This window comes from Temnothorax nylanderi, unplaced genomic scaffold, assembly GCF_030848795.1.
Source record: "Temnothorax nylanderi isolate EJ_2023f unplaced genomic scaffold, tnyl_v1.0 TNYL_tig0016_pilon, whole genome shotgun sequence".
Classification (NCBI taxonomy): Eukaryota; Metazoa; Arthropoda; class Insecta; order Hymenoptera; family Formicidae; genus Temnothorax; species Temnothorax nylanderi.
Genome location: NW_027249078.1, coordinates 1,631,221 through 1,650,767, shown reverse-complemented (window position 1 = coordinate 1,650,767; position 19,547 = coordinate 1,631,221). Strand labels below are relative to the sequence as shown.

General features: G+C 44.6%; 1 protein-coding gene and 1 long non-coding RNA gene across 7 annotated transcripts in view; one reads left to right on the top strand and one right to left on the bottom strand.

Annotated features, from left to right (window-relative positions):
* Tara (SERTA domain-containing protein 2 taranis) overlaps nt 1–14,328 on the bottom strand; it is a 61,457-nt gene extending 47,129 nt beyond the window's left edge. For 2 of the 6 annotated variants that reach the window (XM_071698750.1, XM_071698752.1), the window contains exons 1-2: nt 3,788–4,390; nt 3,246–3,285 (exon numbers count right to left, since the gene is read on the bottom strand). In XM_071698750.1, coding sequence (XP_071554851.1) covers nt 3,246–3,285; nt 3,788–3,792 — 45 coding nt within the window. In that variant the 5' untranslated portion in view covers nt 3,793–4,390. Of the gene's footprint in view, nt 1–3,245; nt 3,286–3,787; nt 4,391–12,593 lie in introns of those variants that run through there. The other 4 variants (XM_071698757.1, XM_071698754.1, XM_071698753.1 and 1 more) reach the window with 4 other exon arrangements.
* A 2,014-nt stretch (nt 14,329–16,342) lies between these two features.
* LOC139768517 (uncharacterized) lies at nt 16,343–19,290 on the top strand. The gene is made up of 2 exons (XR_011717382.1): nt 16,343–16,782; nt 17,270–19,290. It is a non-coding gene; the product is annotated as an uncharacterized lncRNA (long non-coding RNA).
* The last annotated feature ends 257 nt before the right edge of the window (nt 19,291–19,547 follow it).

Genomic DNA, 19,547 nt, shown 5'->3' with positions numbered 1-19,547 from the left:
CCGCGGAATAGGAGCAGCGGCGGCGACTACACGACGACGACAACAAAGTGCATCGCTCGTTGCATCGTGAGTGAGAACGTCGCGGGGAAGAGAGATTACAGGGAGCGAGAAAGAGGAAGAAGTGAGACAAGGCAAGACGAGGCGAGGCGAGGCATGGCGAGACGGGGTGAGCCACAACGAGGTGAATCTCGTGAATGTGATCGAAAGGGATGGATGCGGAAAGGCACGAGGGGCAGCGTAGGGCACGGGGAAGAGGAGAACACGGGACGGCGGGGCAAAGAGGAGCAGTATACATAGTGCGCCGGTTATGCTGGGGTGTGGAGGGAGGGAACATCTACAATGCACCCGCATGCGCGCGCGTGCACACACCCATACACACACACACACACACACATTCGGGATGAATTCACGAACTTCGGTCGGTTCTCTCGTAGTCTCCACCTTCCCTCCCACCCGCCGTAGGAAGTCTCCTTCCCAGCGTCACCCAGCGGGGTGTGTTGTTTCTCTCTCTCTCTCTCCCCCTCCCTCTCACTCCTCAAACTTCCCCCGATCCTCTCGGTCGTGTGTGTTTATACCGCACTTTATAGTACACACGTACGTATCTATATACATCGTTCTCGTGACGAGCGTAACGCGAGAACCTCTCTCACGCATACGCGCGAGTCCTTCGTACGGCGCGCGCCGTAGAAAGTACATAAACCGTCCTCATTCACGTCGATATCGTCAACTGTTGCTTCCTCCGTCGTCGCGCCGGTGGGTAAACTACCAACGTCGCGTGTGTCCCGCGTGTTAAGACGGGATCGCTCAAGAGAAGCACGCGACTCCCCGAACGTGGGAGGGGGAGAGAACCGAACGACCGTATTAAACTACCCCGCTGCGTGGTGGAAAGGTCCTATTCGTGAAATACGCCTAGGAGCGTCCCTGAGTTTCGCTTTGCCAAACAATGAGGTTTTTCGAAACATGATGTTGACATTAAACACGACATCTCTTTGACTGATCGCAGGGATAATAGATTGTAAATCACTGCAACAACACTGAAAAAAAAAATACTTAGATCCAAGAAAATATTTTTTCACATAGTACCAATGGCTTATTTACTTAATATAATCACATATTTATTTAGAATTAGATATCTTTACTTAAATTAAGTAAAAATATCTTGTGGCCACAAGATGCCACAAGACATTTACTTAAATAAGTATTAAGTATTTTTTTTCTAAGTATTTTTTTTCAGTAAATAAGTCCAAGACAGACTCGCAACTTTTCTCGTTGTTAACAGTAGACAAAAGTCATCGATACCTGCCACGCATCCTGGCTACAAATCCGGGAGCAGCAGGTGCCATTGTGTCCCGGAGGAGCCCCCGCCGTCGTAGGCTGATTCCTGCCATTGATTGACAGTAGGCGTGAAATTCACCCGCACAAGACTTACGGCGGTCTCGTTAATAAAGAGGAAAGAAAACGGGGCCGCGAAACTCTCCGTTCACGTTTCGTTCTCTCTCTCTCTCTCTCTCTCTCTCTCTCTCTCTCTCTCTCTCTCTCTCTCTCTCTCTCTCTCTCTCTCTCCTCTCTCTCTCTCTCTCTCTCTCTCTCTCTCTCTCTCTCTCTCTCTCTCTCTCTCTCTCTCTCTCTCTCTCTCTCTCTACTCTCTTCTCTTCTCACACTTAACCTTAACCTACCGCAAGCGGACTAGAGAGTTTCGCGCGGTGCGCGACTTAAAACGCGTCACATCTCCGGAAGCCGAAGGTTCGCGAGGTGTGGCGCTGTGATTTAAGCTCGACCTGCGAATTTAGGGCGCTTACAAGGTCAGCAACGCGATACGAGTTTGTCGAGATACTTTTTTAGAGATAAGGGTAAAAATACATATAAATATTTAGTTTAGAGCGCTTGCTACATTTGAATCACAAGACAAATCATATACCGTATATGTTGAAAATTATATTTATTTGCCATAATGTTAATAAATCTTTTGGCAAAGATTTAAATGTGTGAACATTTATTTTATCTTTTACTCTTACTTGTACTTTATGTTCCTTTTTAGTTACAGGTATATGTATAATAACACATGTTGTAATTCGATTATGATATCATAATAATATTTTGACTAATTATAAGTAACACTAATTCGAATTTACGAAATATATAACATAGAAGAATTAGCCAAAAATTATTCAGCAAAACAGTTTTTTCAAAGGCGATATAAAACTACATCCTTCTATGCGTCTCTCCATGAACTCGTCAAGTATCGCTAACGGTTACTTTTACGGAAGATTCCCGCGGACGGAATCGCGCGAGAAAAGCCCGGATGAGAGTGTGTGTGTGTGTGTGTGTGTGAGAGAGAGAGAGAGAGAGAGAGAGAGAGAGAGAGAGAGAGAGAGAGAGAGAGAGAGAGAGAGAGAGAGAGAAAGAGAGAGAGACGCGAGACAAAATCCGCTATTCTTCCACAACTCTGGAATGGTCGCACTACGAGGGCCGGTTTCAACCTGTTGGTAAACTAACTAATAACTAATAACCAATAGTTAAATCATATATCTATCTTTGTCTAATTTGAAGGAAAAACAAAGACATATGATTTAACTATTAGTTTGTTTACCAACAGGTTTGAACAACCGGCCCCGAATGTTCCATTCAGATTAACAATTTCTTCTTTTCACGTAGTAACCATATGAAATATGATTTATAACTTTAACAGCATTTTCTTATCACGTATAACATATAACTTGTATGTATAGTCACCCTATAAATGAATCACGAGGTGGCAGACTATTCGAAAAGAATTAATTATGTGTATGTATGTGTGAGCGGTGAGTTTCGTGCGTTTCTACTTTCTAACTGAACGTATCCTTTGTTTCGGCGTGGTTTATCCACATAATGCTAGAAAGATGGAAAACGTAACGCGTTTCTTGCGAGCGAGTCTTTTAAATAGCAGGTCTCGTTCTTGTAAAACTAGATGTCATGCCTTTGTTATATGTCTTTATATCACAGAGTTCGTTTTGCCGAAACTAGATATGTTATAACAATTAGGGAAAGATTATCGCAAAGAGCCATGCCATGCATGTATTATATCATAAAAAAGTACGTATATACAATATTTGAAACCAAATAGAGAAGAACGATAAGACTGTTCGTGATTCTTTCATAATAGATAATAGATATCTCATTTCTCATACATACATTTTATTTACGTTTGTAATATCTATAATTTTACAAATCCATTGTCTCGACATTAAAGTAAAAAAATAACTTACCGGCCGATGCGTAACAGCGGAGTTGTAACCCTGCGTTGATCTGTAACGTATAAATAATTTTACATTAAAGCAGTGTTCAAGATAATCAATACTTGAAGTAAATAATTATATCGCGCCCGTTAAATTTTTAAACGTTATTTTAACAGATATGGCTGATTTTAAAAGGCGAATGCAAGAAACAATTGCGACCGTCGCAAGCGGCTATATATTTCCGCATTAACTCGTTCGCATAATTAATCCGCGAAAAATCGTACAAGTAATATTACGGCCGTGCGAATGAGAGAGAGAGAGAGAGAGAGAGAGAGAGAGAGAGAGAGAGAGAGAGAGAGAGAGAGAGAGAGAGAGAGAGAGACGCCACGTTCGCGATGTAATCTTCTTGCATATGCCGGAGATCGAATTCCGAAATTCCCGGAGTTAAACCTAACCTCTGACGAGTAACGAGTATCACGTAATGGGCGAATTAAGTCGCGCTTGAGAAAGTGACGGAATCCGCTAGGGAACTGACAGGACAGCAAAATAATTAACGAATAACAATTACGCACCCCATGGTTGCCCCGTTGCCGCCCGATACCTCCTAGGCCCCCTCCTCCTCTCCTCAATCCTCCGTTGGTCCGTTGTCGCATCTCCGTCGGCACTCACTCACTCACTCACTCACTCACTCACTCACGACGTTCACGAAAATCGACGATATCGTCGAGTCGTCGCTTATGATCGCGCGACACTTTGCACGGCACTACCGGTATTAATCTCGCGACGCGGCGCGTACAATTAGTTACACGGCAACGGAAGAATTACGGTGGAGAAGCTACGAACGGAGCTGTACATACCTGCTGTACGATCAGACAGAGTGTTCATAAATCGATGATTTAAGGCCATCGCACACAAAATGCATAGCTTAGCATAAGGGTAGCATGAGACCGCTAAGCCAATGAGCATCCAGCGCCATAATAAAGTCGCCATATTAATTTACATAAGATGCTCATTGGTCCAGCGGTCTTATGCTATGCTTATGCAGCCTATGCAATTTTGTGTGCGATGGCCTTTAATTGTAGTTAACCAAAGTTTCACAAGCAGCAAGTGTAGCGTCCTTGCGACGCGGCGACGGTTCAGACGGTTGCTCCTGGCGATTGAAGTTGGCCGCGTGATTTACGAAATTCTCTCCGCCATCTTAGATCGCTCTCACTCGTCGCGTCGCGGCGTCGCGAGATTAATACCGGTATCGCGGTAGTGCCGTGCAAAGTGTCGAAAGTGTCACGCGATCATAAGCGACGACTCGACGATATCGTCGATTTTCGTGAACGTCGTGAGTGAGTGAGTGAGTGAGTGCCGACGGAGATGCGACAACGGACCAACGGAGGATTGAGGAGAGGAGGAGGGGGCCTAGGAGGTATCGGGCGGCAACGGGGCAACCATGGGGTGCGTAATTGTTATTCGTTAATTATTTTGCTGTCCTGTCAGTTTCCTGGCGGATTCCGTCACTTTCTCAAGCATTACGCGATACTCGTTACTCGTCTGAGGTTAGGTTTAACTCCGGCAATTTCGGAGTTCGATCTCCGGCATATGCGAGAAGAGATATTACATCGCGAACGTGGCGTGTCTCTCTCTCTCTCTCTCTCTCTCTCTCATTCGCACGGCCGTAATATTACTTGTACGATTTTTCGCGGATTAATCATGCGAACGAGTTAATGCGGAAATATATAGCCGCTTGCGACGGTCGCAATTGTTTCTTGCATTCGCCTTTTAAAATCAGTCATATCTGTTAAAATAACGTTTAAAAATTTAACGGGCGCGATATAATTATTTACTTCAAGTATTGATTATCTTGAACACTGCTTTAATGTAAAATTATTTATACGTTACAGATCAACGCAGGGTTACAACTCCGCTGTTACGCATCGGCCGGTAAGTTATTTTTTATTTTAATGTCGAGACAATGGATTTGTATGAGAAATATATGAGAAATGAGATATATCTATTATCTATTATAAAAGAATCACGAACAGTCTTTTTCTAACAATTATTATACATTAATCAAAATTTTATTTAAAATAATAATTAATGTAGCGGTAAAATATTCTGAATATTACTTAATCAGAATGGGACCGCGACTTCTCCGGTATTCTGATTGATAACTATATAATCACGGTTCGGTATGCCCAGTCAGTCTACCCCCAGTCTATCCTCACCACCAGAAGCCCCATTCTTGCATCGCTGATCGCGCGGCGATAAACTGCGAGTATTTGTCCATCGTTATTAAACGCTCGGTATTAAGGGCCCGAACGGTCCATTGCAGCGCCATAGAGAAGCCTGTGTACAGTACCTATACCTATACCTATACCTATATTTATACGGGTCTGTGGCGCATCTCTGCGACGGTACAAAATGGCCCATCTGTAGGGCTCCTGGGACCGTATTCTCGAGCCTGCCCTAATGATTTTCGTATGCGACTTTCTATTTGAAAAGCATTGAATTTCGCATGCGAGTTTCATGAAAACGATTCGAGAATAGGGCTCCATGTACCGTCTGTGGCACTTCTCTATAGCGCTACAAAGTGGCTTGTTTGTTCGGGCCCTAAAAACACGCTCGTATCAATAAAACTTCTCAAGAATTTATATGTATAAAGTAAGAACTGTGTAGTTTCCTTTATCGAGAACAAATCGTATGAAAGAATCGATGATGTGCTTTCATCTAAATCCAGTGAAGGAAAGAGAGATGAATCGGGAGGTGCAATAGATTTTACGCTGTCGTCTTCCGATACTGATCGTGCCTGCGTACGTTCGCGCATGATTGACGTATCGATTACTCTGGAACGAATTTTTCAATCGCCGCGAATCGCTCACGTATAATGTAAACAAAACAATGCGCGACGACGCGATGCGAGGCGCATACGATGTACCACGTGCCTCGACATCTCCGTTGGCAGAGGGGGATCACGGGAGGTGGAGTCGGGCAGAGACAGGCAGCGAACGCGTTACAATATCTACATTCGTGATTCATCGATCTCGCAGACGATAACGCCATACGCACTCAGGCATTTTATGCCGCGGACCACATGTCTGCATCGAATTTTATTGACGAATTATACGACAAACGCAAATTCATTAAAACCTTTTACACGAACCTTCTAATCTCATGTATATCGAATTAGAAATTTAGGGCAAAGAAAAGAAATATTTGTAAGTGTTATTACACATGCACGCACGTAAACACACACACACACACACACACACACACACACGCGCGCGCGCGACTTAAACAGAATCTTTTCTACAAATGAATTTTTAGTTCGACATCACTAAATCATTTTCACATATCATCGGTTGAAAATCACTGTAATGATAATTTCTATTCAAGAACGATACATGATGAGCAATATGAGCAAGGGAAGGAGAGTAAAAGTTAAGAAGGCAATGAACGAAGCTACGTCAGAAGGTCACCAATTGAATCGCAACATTGTTAATGATACGTTGCTTAATTTGGTACGGACAATATAATATCGAAAAAAGCATCGACAATATCGACATTGCAAAAATATATTGAGTGCTTATATCTAAGATGTATCGACAACGATATGGCCGAGAGAAAAGATAAAAAAGAATAAAGAAACGTCTTTCGCTTTTATTTAATAAAAGTATAATGCTAAACAATTACCATAAATATGTATTAGACTAATTGTAAGACATGATTTCCTGATGATTAAGACGAGATTTCTGAAACTTAAGATTTTAATATAAAAATCTAAATTTCGAGTATTTGCAAACAGAATTTTATCATGTTTTTCAAGGCCCAGAATGATATCGTGAAAGATCGACAGAGTATTATTTATGAATAATGTTTTATTTTCCACGCAGTATCAATGAATGCTCGACCGGTCTTCGCGTTATCGAAGAAGAGAAACGAATTTGGTTACAAGTCGCGGTCACAGACACGAACGGTACAGACTCAAGGTACACGTGCCTCGTGCCCGCTTTCCATGCATTTAAAACGGGGACGTCGGCCGTAAATCACGCGGTTAGAAACGGAGCCTGGTCGCGTAACGTAATGACGGAGATGTCCGTCCGTCCGTCCGTCCATACACCTCGTCTCGTGGTTGCTGCCGCCGCGCCGCGCCGCGCCGCCGCCACCGCCGCCGCCACGTGGTTTCTGCGGCAAAACTATGCGGCCACCGCAGCACGCCGGCCCGGCGAATTTATGAATGGGAGAAGCCTATTGACAGATCGCGCGTCGATAACTCTCTCGTTAATGGCCCGTGATGGTGGGCGCGCGAGGGCCGGCGGGGCGAAGGAGGCGGAGGTGCTCGGAGGAAGGGTGGGAGGTAGGGGAAACTTGGACTCACTTTGTACTGACTCGCGGCGCGCCGCGCCGCACCGAACGACGGGTTACGATGTGCAGCGATCCAAGTAACGTGCGGAAACGCGAGTTCGGAAATCAATCGAAATAATGCATCGTGGAGTGTTAAATCGGTGTGCTTATTGTTAGCGCGTTCATTCCGCACGACGCGGAGAAAGATACAATATTAAAATATAATTTAGAGCATAAACGCGTGCACACGGACGTTCTCCATCGAGAGTTTAGTGTTGCATATTTGACATATGCATTAAGAAATATATACAACTGTGTGTGTGTGTGTGTGTGTGTGTGTGTGTGTGTGTGTGTGTGTGCGTGCGTGCGTGTGTGTAGACAGAGAAAAAAGGGGACTTTTACTAAATAGTATAAAAATTAAACAATTTTCTTAGTGTCGCTTTCATTACTTTAGGTTAAATATGTTATTGTTTTCGAGCGATTAATGAAGCAAGATCCACTCTCATATGCAATCTCGGCTATTATGGGATTAGCATACACGTTTTTGGTCAGCGGTTTGCCTTTCGGCATCAAATCAAACGCGCGGTCCGGTATCGCCACGCCGCTTATGTCGATAATACGGAAATACATCGTGAACAGAAATAGATTTCATGGAGGAGTTATGTCACATACGTTGCGTTATCCGGCGAATCGATGGTAGGTGTGTTTATACGCATTTCGATGAAATTTGTCGGTACAGAAGTTCAATAAGAAATCGGCCTGCATTATTCTGTGCAATGCTCTTGCTGTTTACCGCGAAACTAGAGTTTATTTTCATCAACAGAATTTAGAGACTCAGCAAAAGGCTAAACGCACGCGCGCCAACGTCAAAAAAATGCAAATTATATTTTCGCGTAAGATTATATTTTAGCCCGATAAAAGTATTTCAAGAATACTTACGTGATACGTATTGTGGTTACTCTATTCAATCTCTATATTATAAATTAGCTCGAGATAATTGAGAGTGATTGATATTAAAAGTGTTTATCGTTTATTCTTTCGAATATTTAGAGAAAATACCTACATGTTTTTCAGAGAGATTGTATCAAACGTTAGAAACAATTACAATATAATTGCAATAAATACAATCACTGGCGGATCTTAGGTTTAATAATTTAGTTTAATCTCAACCCTCTCTCTTTCCAAATAAAAAAAATCAGCTTTGCTGGGTCTGTTAAAAAAATCTAGGGAAAAAACGAAAAAAAAAAATGTAAAAAAGTAAAAAGGGGATCAGAAGTTTCACCACGTTCTCATCGTTGATTCTAGAGTAAAAGCCAAGCGTGATACTAATTGTAAGAAAAATACCAAATCATCTTTCCGAAATTCTCCTCCCCTCCCATTATCGACACGTTAGGATCCGCTAGTAAATACAATGCATTACAATCTATTATTAAAATGTTAAAAATTAAAGATTAATTTGGGAATTTAATTCGATGAGAGTACATTAAGCTGCAAAGTATTCTTTAGTATTTATTATAATGCAAAAAAGGATGCCTTTTGCTTTGAGTGCTACAATTGCTATAACAGCGCTACATATAGTAATGATATATAAAGCTGGCGGATTTGTGTCAAACTCTAACATTACTTACTACTGTTTACTCATTATTGTGTTATTATACTATCTCGCTGGTTTAAATAAATTTAATCGAGTTCCAGCTGAATATTTCTAATTAGGCTTAAAACGCTAATAGACCTTCACTTTTTTCAGAAATGTTCAGGCTTTGAAAATGTGCTGCCCCAAGAGCTTAATCAGTTGAGAAAATCCATCACTTCGTGTATATATATACGCAAAGTATTTCATGTAGTTTTTAGTATTATAATTATGTAATATATGTATAGAGGAAAGTCCCCTATTATGAGATAGGGATCCTAATATGAGATGGCAGGATTTTTTCATGGTGGGATCAACAGATGCGGCCTATATAGGGCCTTTTAGCTTAACATATCTCATATTAGGATCCTGTCTCATAATAGGGGACTTTCCTCTATATATATTTTGTGTGTGTGTGCGTGTGTGTATTACATAATTATAAGAATAAAGACTATGAATAATTTGCACGTATATATATCCCATGTGCTAATCGAATTGAGGGATGATCTTACAATAAACATCTACATTCCTCTTTTATTTATACTTGTAATAAACTTTCATGTTTATAATAAACGCTATTTTATTTTATTAGTACCGGTTTATATTGTGTCTATTTAATCATCAAATTATAGTAATAAATTTGGTGATCGAATAGATGCAGAATTTATCTAGAAGGGTTAAGGGCGCGGGCGCGAATTTTTCCGTCCAAGCTTAACGATGCGCCGGCGACACGCGCACACCGAGACAACCATTTGTCGCGTACAACGCGAAACCACGTGGAAAAACTGCTGGTTTTGTCGGTCATCGGGCCACCGATGGTGCACCGGCCGTCGGAAGCGCCAAAAAATCCTCTCTTCTCTCTCATCTCTTTCACCTCCTCTTCTCCGTGCTTACGCCACCTTCACTCCCCAGATACACTGCACCCTGCTGATTTATCGCTATCCGAATTTTGGCGCGACCGTGCGCCAATTTTACGCAGAATCCGACGAGGGTAACGTTCGTCCATCTCGGCGACTTTAAATCGCCAATTACTTTCTTCCAAATTTATTCTTTCTCGACAAAAATCGTGGATATAGCCCTTAATTTACTCTTGTTCGAATCGGATCTAATATAATTTAATTTAATCTAAAAAGAATATAACGTAAGATCTTCAAACCAGTGTAATGCGAGCGTCGAAAAAAAGACATTGCTGTATGATATTTGTTTTGAGTATTCATGCTCGCTTTGCGAATGCAAATTGAAAATTTTTCTCTCAGAGTGTTGATGAATTTAAGAAATTCTTCACTAATTCCTCTCAGTCCTATCGTAAGTAGTCGTTGCAGCGTATATCTACGTAAATTTCGTATGAGAAATGAGAAGCTTTCGAACCGTCTCAGGATGAGTAACGACGCGAGATACTGTTTACACATTTCGTTGCGAATCGCTTATCCTGAATGGTTCGAAAAAAAGTACCAAAAGATAATTCTATCATATTTAATATGCTCAATAAGTGGTTAGCGTTTGTTGTACAATTGTACATCATAGTTAGTTTCTTTCATCTCTATTCGGATAGCTAGCTCTATTCGGAATAATCGTCGGAAGTAAACAATAAAAGTAGGTATGCTTTTATGGTACAATTTCGTAAGAATAAATCTGTAAGTAATCATACAAAATAATCACATATCAAATAAAAAAGTGTTTGCGGTCAACATTTAAAGTGTCATATGATAACCCGGAGTAATTTTTTCTGCTTTCAACGCCGGAAAATAACATACGGCAAGTCAATTCCTAATTTTAACCTAAGAGAGTAACAAGTTGAAAAAAATTAGTCTAGCGACTAATAACGTCTGTGTTAAAAAAAATATATATGGTAGGTTGAAAAATCAGCATTTCAGTATTTCTCGCCTTTTGCGGCGAGAAATACTTTGGAAAACAATTCGGAAGACGGTGGCGTAGAATTATGACTCGAGCGCGCTCTCTTCGTGGATTACGATTCGACGATATCGCGCCCCTCTCCTTCGATTTTGTCGCAAAACATTTCGCGCCGCTCAAAGACCTCGTGATGAAAAACAATCGCTAGGAAGAGGGACAAGTGGAGGGGAAAAAGGAAAAAGGACGAAAGCGAGGGAGAGAAAGGTAGAGCGGAGAACTCCGCGCGCGCGCGCGAACGAGAGAGAGAGAGAGAGGGGGGGGGGGCAAAGCAGCAAAAGCGAATATGTCTTTAAAAACACCCCCCTAGACCAGATCGGGTTGTTGTCGTCGTGGTAACCATGACAACGCTGCCCCTTGATGGTTGGTTATAACCGTATCCCCACCTAGCGTTTCCGAGCCGACGCTAGGTTTCCTCGCGGTGCTGGCCAAGCGAAGAGGAGGCAGCTAGCAGCCTCGGGCGATCTCACCCCTTCTGCTTCCCTCCGTTCTCCATCCTCACCACTCGCCTCTGCCGCTCTCCGGTACTCCCTTCTCCCTTCTCCCTTCTCGTCCCAAGCCCCACCGCGCGCTATCAAGCTGCCGCTGTCGTTCGTTCTCCTCTCCCCTTTTCTCGCGCTCCCCGCTGACTCCACGGCCCACACAGTACGCAAGCCACCTCGTCGTTCCCCCTCGACGGGCTTTGCCTCGTCATCCTCTTTCCTCTTGCGGCCTCCCCTTGCCCTCCTACCGTTCCTGCCTCCCCTCGTCGAGCCAAGGAAACGCGGGATCGCTTCGAATTCAAACTACCGAACACACGAGGTTACCACGCGTCAAATCTGACACTTGATCGTCCTACACGCGGTCGTCGCCTCGTGCACGACTCGTGCGTAGTCTTTTCTACGACTGTTTTTTGCTCGTGGTGCTCGAAAGTGAGCGAGCGAGTGCGGCCACTCGAGCTTCGATCGATTTTTGAGACTGCTGGCTGCTAAATGCGATTACCCAACGTTTTACGAGAAAATGATTTTACCCGACGGCAAATGATTTTACGGAACGACAGTCGAGAGAGCGCGACACATTGGGTGTTTCAATTTTTTCTTACGGTGTACCCGCGAGCGTGTACCCTCGTCCCGGCCGTATACTCGTTAACATCATTATCGAAAAGACTAAAGTCCTGTGACCTGACGGCAAAATACTCAACTCGAGTCGACTCCGTCGCTCTTTTAACAATTGCTGCTCCGCTGCTCCGAGAGTCAAGTCGAGCCGAGCAGAGCAGAGCCGAGCGGCGCGCGGCGCGGCAGCGGGCGCGAGTGATCACGTAACCCGCTCTCCTCGACCGGCACGTAACGCGGAAACGCGGCACGCGTGTCGTACACGCCGAAGGAAGGGAACGCACACGGGGGAGTGCGGGCGCGCGCCAAGGCGGGGATGGGGATAGAGGGTTGTGGGAAAAAAGGACGGCGGCTCGGCACGGCGGGTGCGAGAGTAAGAAAGAGAACGATGCGCGCGGAACCGCGCGCGAAACTCACCTGACTGACGTCGCACCACATTATTATTTCGCTGACACTGACGACAGCATCTTGGTACGCTGCTGCTGCTGCTGTTGCTGCTGCACTACCGCGCACGGTGCTACCGCGACGATCCGTTTTTTCTTTCACTCTTCGCGTGACTTGAAGATTCGTCGAGAGAATGGAGAGAAAATCTGAAATCGACCAACGGCAGGACGTGGAACCGAAGTTCCACGTTACTTTTGCCGTGAACACGGTGAAGTCCTGTTCCTGCAAATTCCCGCAAATTCCCGTTCTCCCTCCCCTCTCTCTCTCTCTCTCTCTCTCTCTCTCTCTCTCTCTCTCTCTCTCTCTCTCTCTCTCTCTCTCTCTCTCTCTCTCTCTCTCTCTCTCTCTCTCTGTCTGCCTGTCTTTCGCGCGCTCTCTCACACTGCGTCTTTTCTCACTCCTTGTCTTTCCTGGGACGTGTCTGTTAGCGTTTCGTTATTTTCTTTCTTTCGTATTTTTATTTTGTTTAATTCACAGTCTCACAAAAATCGCACTGCACGACGTCGAGTGTCGGCCGCCGGTAAGCCCAGTTAGCTCCTCAAGTAACATCGCACGATCATTTCACGAACAGATGACAACGCGACTGTCATCGACGCACACGACAGCAGCTAGCTAGCCATGCAAAGCATTACTGAATACTGTGACAACACTCCTCGCCGAGTAGCGCCGTTCGGTTTTCCCCCGAACGCGCGCTCGGCCGTTTTCGACGATGCTCGGCCCACCTGCACTCCGACACGAACGTCAGTGCCGTAGACTCACGCTGACGCGCCACCGCACCGTCCCTCCCATCGTCCGCGCAATGTGCGCTTTGTCCGTCGAATTTCATTTCATATCGTAGAAACTGTAATGCGACGTATGATCTCGTCGATCGCTTGAGAAGCGGTCATCCAGAAACAATTCGTTGTCTCGCAACTCGTAAAATTGTCGCCAATGTACACGCTTTGAAAAAAAAGGAGCCCGCGAATTTGCAACAGTTTCGATCGACGATAACATATGTTTGCGTCGTCCTTAACATGACATTTCGAGAGAAAAAGTCGATTGCTCGCAGGGTGCATATATAATGCTATATTGTTTAGCGCCCGAACGCCCTGATGTAATTGATATAAATGGAAGGATGCGTTTCATTCACGTCGCGTAAATTAATTACATAATTAATATCGGATTTAATATCGTAGAACTGTATATGTCACTCTGACCGTTGGCGAAAGGAAATTCATTGTCCAAGTGTGTGCAGCTTTTCAGGTATAAACAATGCTTTTATGTCGAATGATTGGTGGCGCTCATTAGCGCGCAGAGTGGACAGGGGGAGAGATGTCCTGAAGGGGGCTGCGTCGCATATAATAAAAGAAATAGATTCTCTCGGCGGCTCTAGGACTCGCGTTAAATATTCTCTCTCTCTCTCTCTCTCTCTCTCTCTCTCTCTCTCTCTCTCTCTCTCTCTCTGTCTGTCTCACAGAAAGTCTGCGCTCCTCGCGATCCAGAAAAATCACTCTGTTCGAGAAAGTCCGTGATAGCGCGGGTCGGTCGATGAAAGTTATCGGAGAACGGATCGCGGCGACGGTCGCTGGAAATATTTCAGCGACGCAGCGAAAACTCAAAATGACTTTGCGGGCGCGCAGCTCGCGGCTCGCGCGTAGATCGCGCCGATTCCCGGCTCGTCGCGCCGTGCTGCTTAATATCTTACGAGACGACCGAGATAGCGCGGTCAATCGCGTCACTGCGCGACGCCAGGACCTTGCGGCCAGCAAGGTAATCACGCGCTCGCTGACTAAGAATGCTCGTGCGCGAGCGATGGAACGTTTTTCATCTTCGACATTTCTCTTGTTCTCCATACTTTTGAAAATCGAAGAGGAACGGTTTAGTCAAGAATCTAATTGACTAATTATCTTTAACGAATACACATTTTATACTCTCTTTAGCTTCGCGCGACATTATTCATCGATAATAATGCTTGCGATATTGCGTAGAAATTAATTTACTTGAAAGGAGAATTTACTTTGATTTCCAAAATTTGCTCAATTCGCTGAGAACCGAATGAATGTTTGCGTGTCAGATATTGAAGAGGAAAAAAGGGGAGAACCGAGAGAAAACGGAGAAGAAGATGGTAAAGAGGAACTCGCGCACGGGAGTGAGGCTACGTGTGAGCGCGTCTGTGAGTAAATTTTCATGTGCCCTTAAAAACGCAAGGCGTAGAACCTCTTGGATGTTCGGGCGTACGTCTAGAACGCCGCTCCGAGAGCGGCAGCCTTCATCGGGAACTTGTCGGTCTCTCGTGCTCGGTGCTGGGATCCCCGAGTACGAGGGAGTCGGTCCAACGCCACTAGGTTTGAAACTCGCCACTGACTGGCTGGCTGTATACGACGTGCAGCACAAGAGAGAGCCCGAGAGAGGAGGTTTCGGCCCTCGCTCGCTCGCTCGCGCAGCCGAGCCAGCCAGCCAAGCCAGCCAAGCCAGCCAGAGCCAGGAGCCAGCCAGCCAGCCAGCCAGCCATCCAGCCAACCAGCCTGCCAGCCAGCCAGCCTGCCAGCCAGCCAGCCAGCAAGCAGCGACGGCCGACGCGGCGCGGCGCGGCGCGGCGACGGGTAGCCGACGACGGGGAAAGGGCAGACAACGCGCGAGCCACGTTCCATACGGCGCGCAGGCTAAGAAAATTCACCGACAACATTTTTATTCCCTATCGGGTAAAAGGGGCGCGTCATCGGGACGCCGCGACGGCGAACGGACGCCGGGAGACGTGCGCCGTCGTTCTACGAACGGCTGACCTCCCCGCGTCGGCCAATTCCGCGAATTTTGCGCGTCATTCCGTATGCGGCCACGAGGCAGAGCGCGCGGGTTTCGAGGTCTCTAGCAGAGAGACCGAGAGCGAGTCGTTGCTACACGTACGCCGACGACGCGGTTTCGAGCCGACGCATAACGTCGAGCTCGGTTTCTCTTTGGAGACGACGGCGACGGCGACGGCGGTCGGCAACGGTGGAAATGGCGGAGCATCAGAGTATATTTTCAGCGTAGCTCGCGCGATATCAGACCCACGCGCGCCTTTAATTTATTAAACCGCGTGGAAAAATCTTGCAAATATATATATATATATATATATATATATAGATGATATTCTCATCGTTTCCTTCCACACAATTTTAAGAAATTTTGTTTTTCGGTGCAATATAATGTACTCGTATTAAATATCGTAATAGTACTTTATCGAGTTATTTTCCGTAGTTGGATAAAATTGACAGAATTTCCGTGAATCGATGCAGACCTTTATGAAGAATCTTGAAATCGCAAAATAAGTTCATCGGGACATCCTCCGTTCTAAATTATTTCATTCTCGGATCTCAGACCAAGTTATTCGATTGTTCATCAAAGAGAACCCGCACACGCTGTGTGGATTAATGAAAACGACAGTATCTAAAGTTTCTTTATTGTATATACAATATAGGATATAAATGTGTGTACAAGTGCATGAGATCGAGATGAAACGTTGCCTCTCGAATGTCCTGACGAAGCGTGCGCGCGTTGGGATTTCCCGTTGACGTTGACGTTGACGATTCCGTCGACCGGCACAACGTATCCGGTCGTTGTTAGTGTCGCGGTTATGCCAAGGGGCTAGAGAGCGGCTAAGTCGTATACGGGTAACGTGGAGACGACTTTTAACTGATCGGCACGACGCGGCGCGAGAATGCGCGGACATTGTCAAGCACGGAAACGGCCGCACGTCGTCGTCACCACCGCCGTTCGTGTCAAACCAAACCCGCGCTCTGCGCTCTACGCGTCCGCGTTCGCGACGCGACTCGTTCGACGTGTACGCGCGTATATCGCGTGTCACGCGTCACGCATGCACGCGATATGTGCGTGTATTACGGTGCCGATATCGATGCGCTTTGAAAGTTGCTACGTAAATGTGCGACGATGACGACGACGATGACGGTGATCAACACGGAGAAACGTGCCGATCGAGTTTACGATTGGCTGGGCACAGCACGACGGCTGAATTGTGGCCAATGAATGTCCTTGCTCACTCGACGAGGCCGTGGCGACGCGAGCACACCTTATTCGAACGAGGGGCGCGCATGGACGGCCGCGTGACCGGCGGTTGCGAAAACGGCCGCGAAGTGGAAGGGAATTTAGAATTTGGCACGATGCTGCGCACTTCCGCCCGCATTCGGTACTTACTACTTAGTTCTCTGCCTTTCGCCCTCGCGACGTAGACGCGTCGCGTCGCGTCGCGTCGCGTCGCCGCTTCGTTTCAATATTTCAAACCTCGATAAGTTTTATTACTAAATATCTTTGTTCTGCCCCTATTTTTGTTAAATTCTCTTGATAATATGGCGCAGAGTCACTTACGTACAAGTATTTTTCATAATAATGGCATTTTGATGGTATTTTGCGTGTAAAATTTCTAAAAGAGTTTATCGGAAGGAGAAATTTTCTCGGAGACATAGAAAATAATTTCTCCGATATTAGAGCATCAACGTCGTAGTTTCATATATATATATATATGTATATATATATATATATATATAATGCGCAACTGCGTAAATTATAGAAGAGAAAATTGTCCTTCAATTATTCCCAATATTTCCTAACGGACGCATCGTTTATATTATAGTTTTCAATATTTTATATACAAAGGCTGCACCCGCACAATTCAGTTTGTTAAGGTTTGCCGCGCACAGGCGCCGCTGGACTTTCTCGTTGACTAGGAGCGCTCGTTAATGCCTCGACGATGCTACTCGGCGAAGGATACCCAAGGTGGGGATCAGGAAACGAGCAGAGATCTGACGGGAGGTTTTACGATCGTCGTCGAAAGCTGCGACTCCTGTGTGCACTTCCGGCCTGAATTCTTAAACCACTGCCGGACAGACTTCTTTACGCGGAAGACGAGTATCGTTCGAGATTTGCTTCACAAAAACGCGATTTAAGAACGAAATCCCTTCATTTATTGTAAACGCTTCTGCTATGAATTGTTCGCACTTGTTTCACAGACATGCAACAGCTTATTGGCTTAGCTTAACCATTAGAAAGCAAAGTCCGAAAAAAAAACCTTTTGACATAAAGGTTATATGAATGAATGTTAGAGCTCACGAATGTTTATATCGAGAAATATTATTTTTTGAAATAGCAAAGTTAAAGAACATATGTACCTAAAAATATACACATATATAGGATGTATCGAGAATCACACCGTGCACTTTCTTACGAGCTTCCTAACGAATAGTGAATAAAGTTGTTGTTTTTTTTTAACCAAAATCTCTGTTACTGACTCTTCTAGCTTTTTTGAGAAATGAAATGATCCAAAACGGAGATCTGAATTGAAGTTACGGTAAAGATCACACTTGGGATAAACTATAGAAAGACGCATCGCATGTTACATCTCAACATGCAATGTTGAACCAGGCGAAATCCGCGCGTTGTTCGTGTACAGTTATGGCACGATTCTGCCTAGCTGTAACTCCGAGAAAGAGCCGGTGAAAACCGTATTACACCGGCAATGTGGTGCGGCAACGAGATATACCAGGTTGGCTCAATTTTCCCGCCGTACGTTCCCGCCACTCTCGTCGTTCCCGCCTTTCGCCTCCGCGACACCAAAAGTTGTTTCGCGGGCGCGTCTCTTCTCGCGTTTCGAGAACCGCGTCACCGCGGAGTATCGCGAAGAGGATGCGCTTTTGCACCCCTCCTCTCTCCTCTCTCCTCTCCGCGCTCATAGTATTAAAATAATCTTGCTATTTAAATTGCAGTATAGCTATTTTTAATAGCCAGCATCCTTATAAACAGCGTAAACACTAAACAGTGATACATTTGATACATAAACTGGAACTTGAATATTTATAAAATAATCTGTTTCGCTCTTGTCATAGTTTATCTGTAGAGGCATATATATACATATATATCGTACGTATTCTGTGTTAAATCGTACAAAATTAATAATGCGTTCATAAATTCGTAATTTTTATTGTCTATCACAAGAAGTCTATCACTGAATCTTCAAAATACTCTACTACTGGTTTGCAGCTTTGTTCGATTCGGATTTACGATTAGACGACAATTTTTGACTGCATCACATGTTCGCGCTCGATTTCCCATACTCAATGCCCTATGCCTATGTCTATAAGATAAAGTTCTAAGATGAAATTCTAGAATTGATTCGAGTGACGTTGCTCGGCGATTCGGAATCGGAGGCACTTGTTAACACAGGCCACCTCGGTGCACCAGTGACACCGACATCCGGGGACGATGACAGGTGCTGTAGACTAATCGGTTAATTCGACAGCTCGTGCATACGCGTGACTTCCATTCGCCTAGTGACTCGTGCCGATTGTTATCGGTCCATGAATTAAAGCGCTGATATTATATAGGGACAATCAGGGAGGGATGGCTAAACGAGCAAACCGCGGGACGGCAAAACATCCTTATACGAGTGCGAGGATGCCTGTGATTATATTAACATGTTCGTACTTTGCTTTCGATACGAGATAATTAAATGCAAAAATACAAAACGATGTTCTAACGATTAATTACAACATTATTCTCGGCATGTGTAATGTACATCGTGCAAATACCGATGAATTTACATGCGGATGTACAATAGAAACAGTTATCATAAAGTATCGATCATCAAGATATGTAAAAATATGCGGAAAAAGCACAAATACAGACACGTTTTAGCAAAGTATTTACAGAGTGTCCGAAAATTTTTGCGCTTCCTTTTATCTACGATCCAACGTGAAATTTGGATTTTTTCACCTGTTAGTTACAGAATAATAACTATTGAAAATTATTCCTTGTATATGGGGCATTCCATACGTACCAAATCGACTTGGGTCTGACCCTCGACCTCTTGGATTTGATCCGCGATTTTTTATATTATTGTTCCAACTTTAAAATGCACTCAGACTTTTTTTAGATTCTTTTTTATAAATTTGATTTACT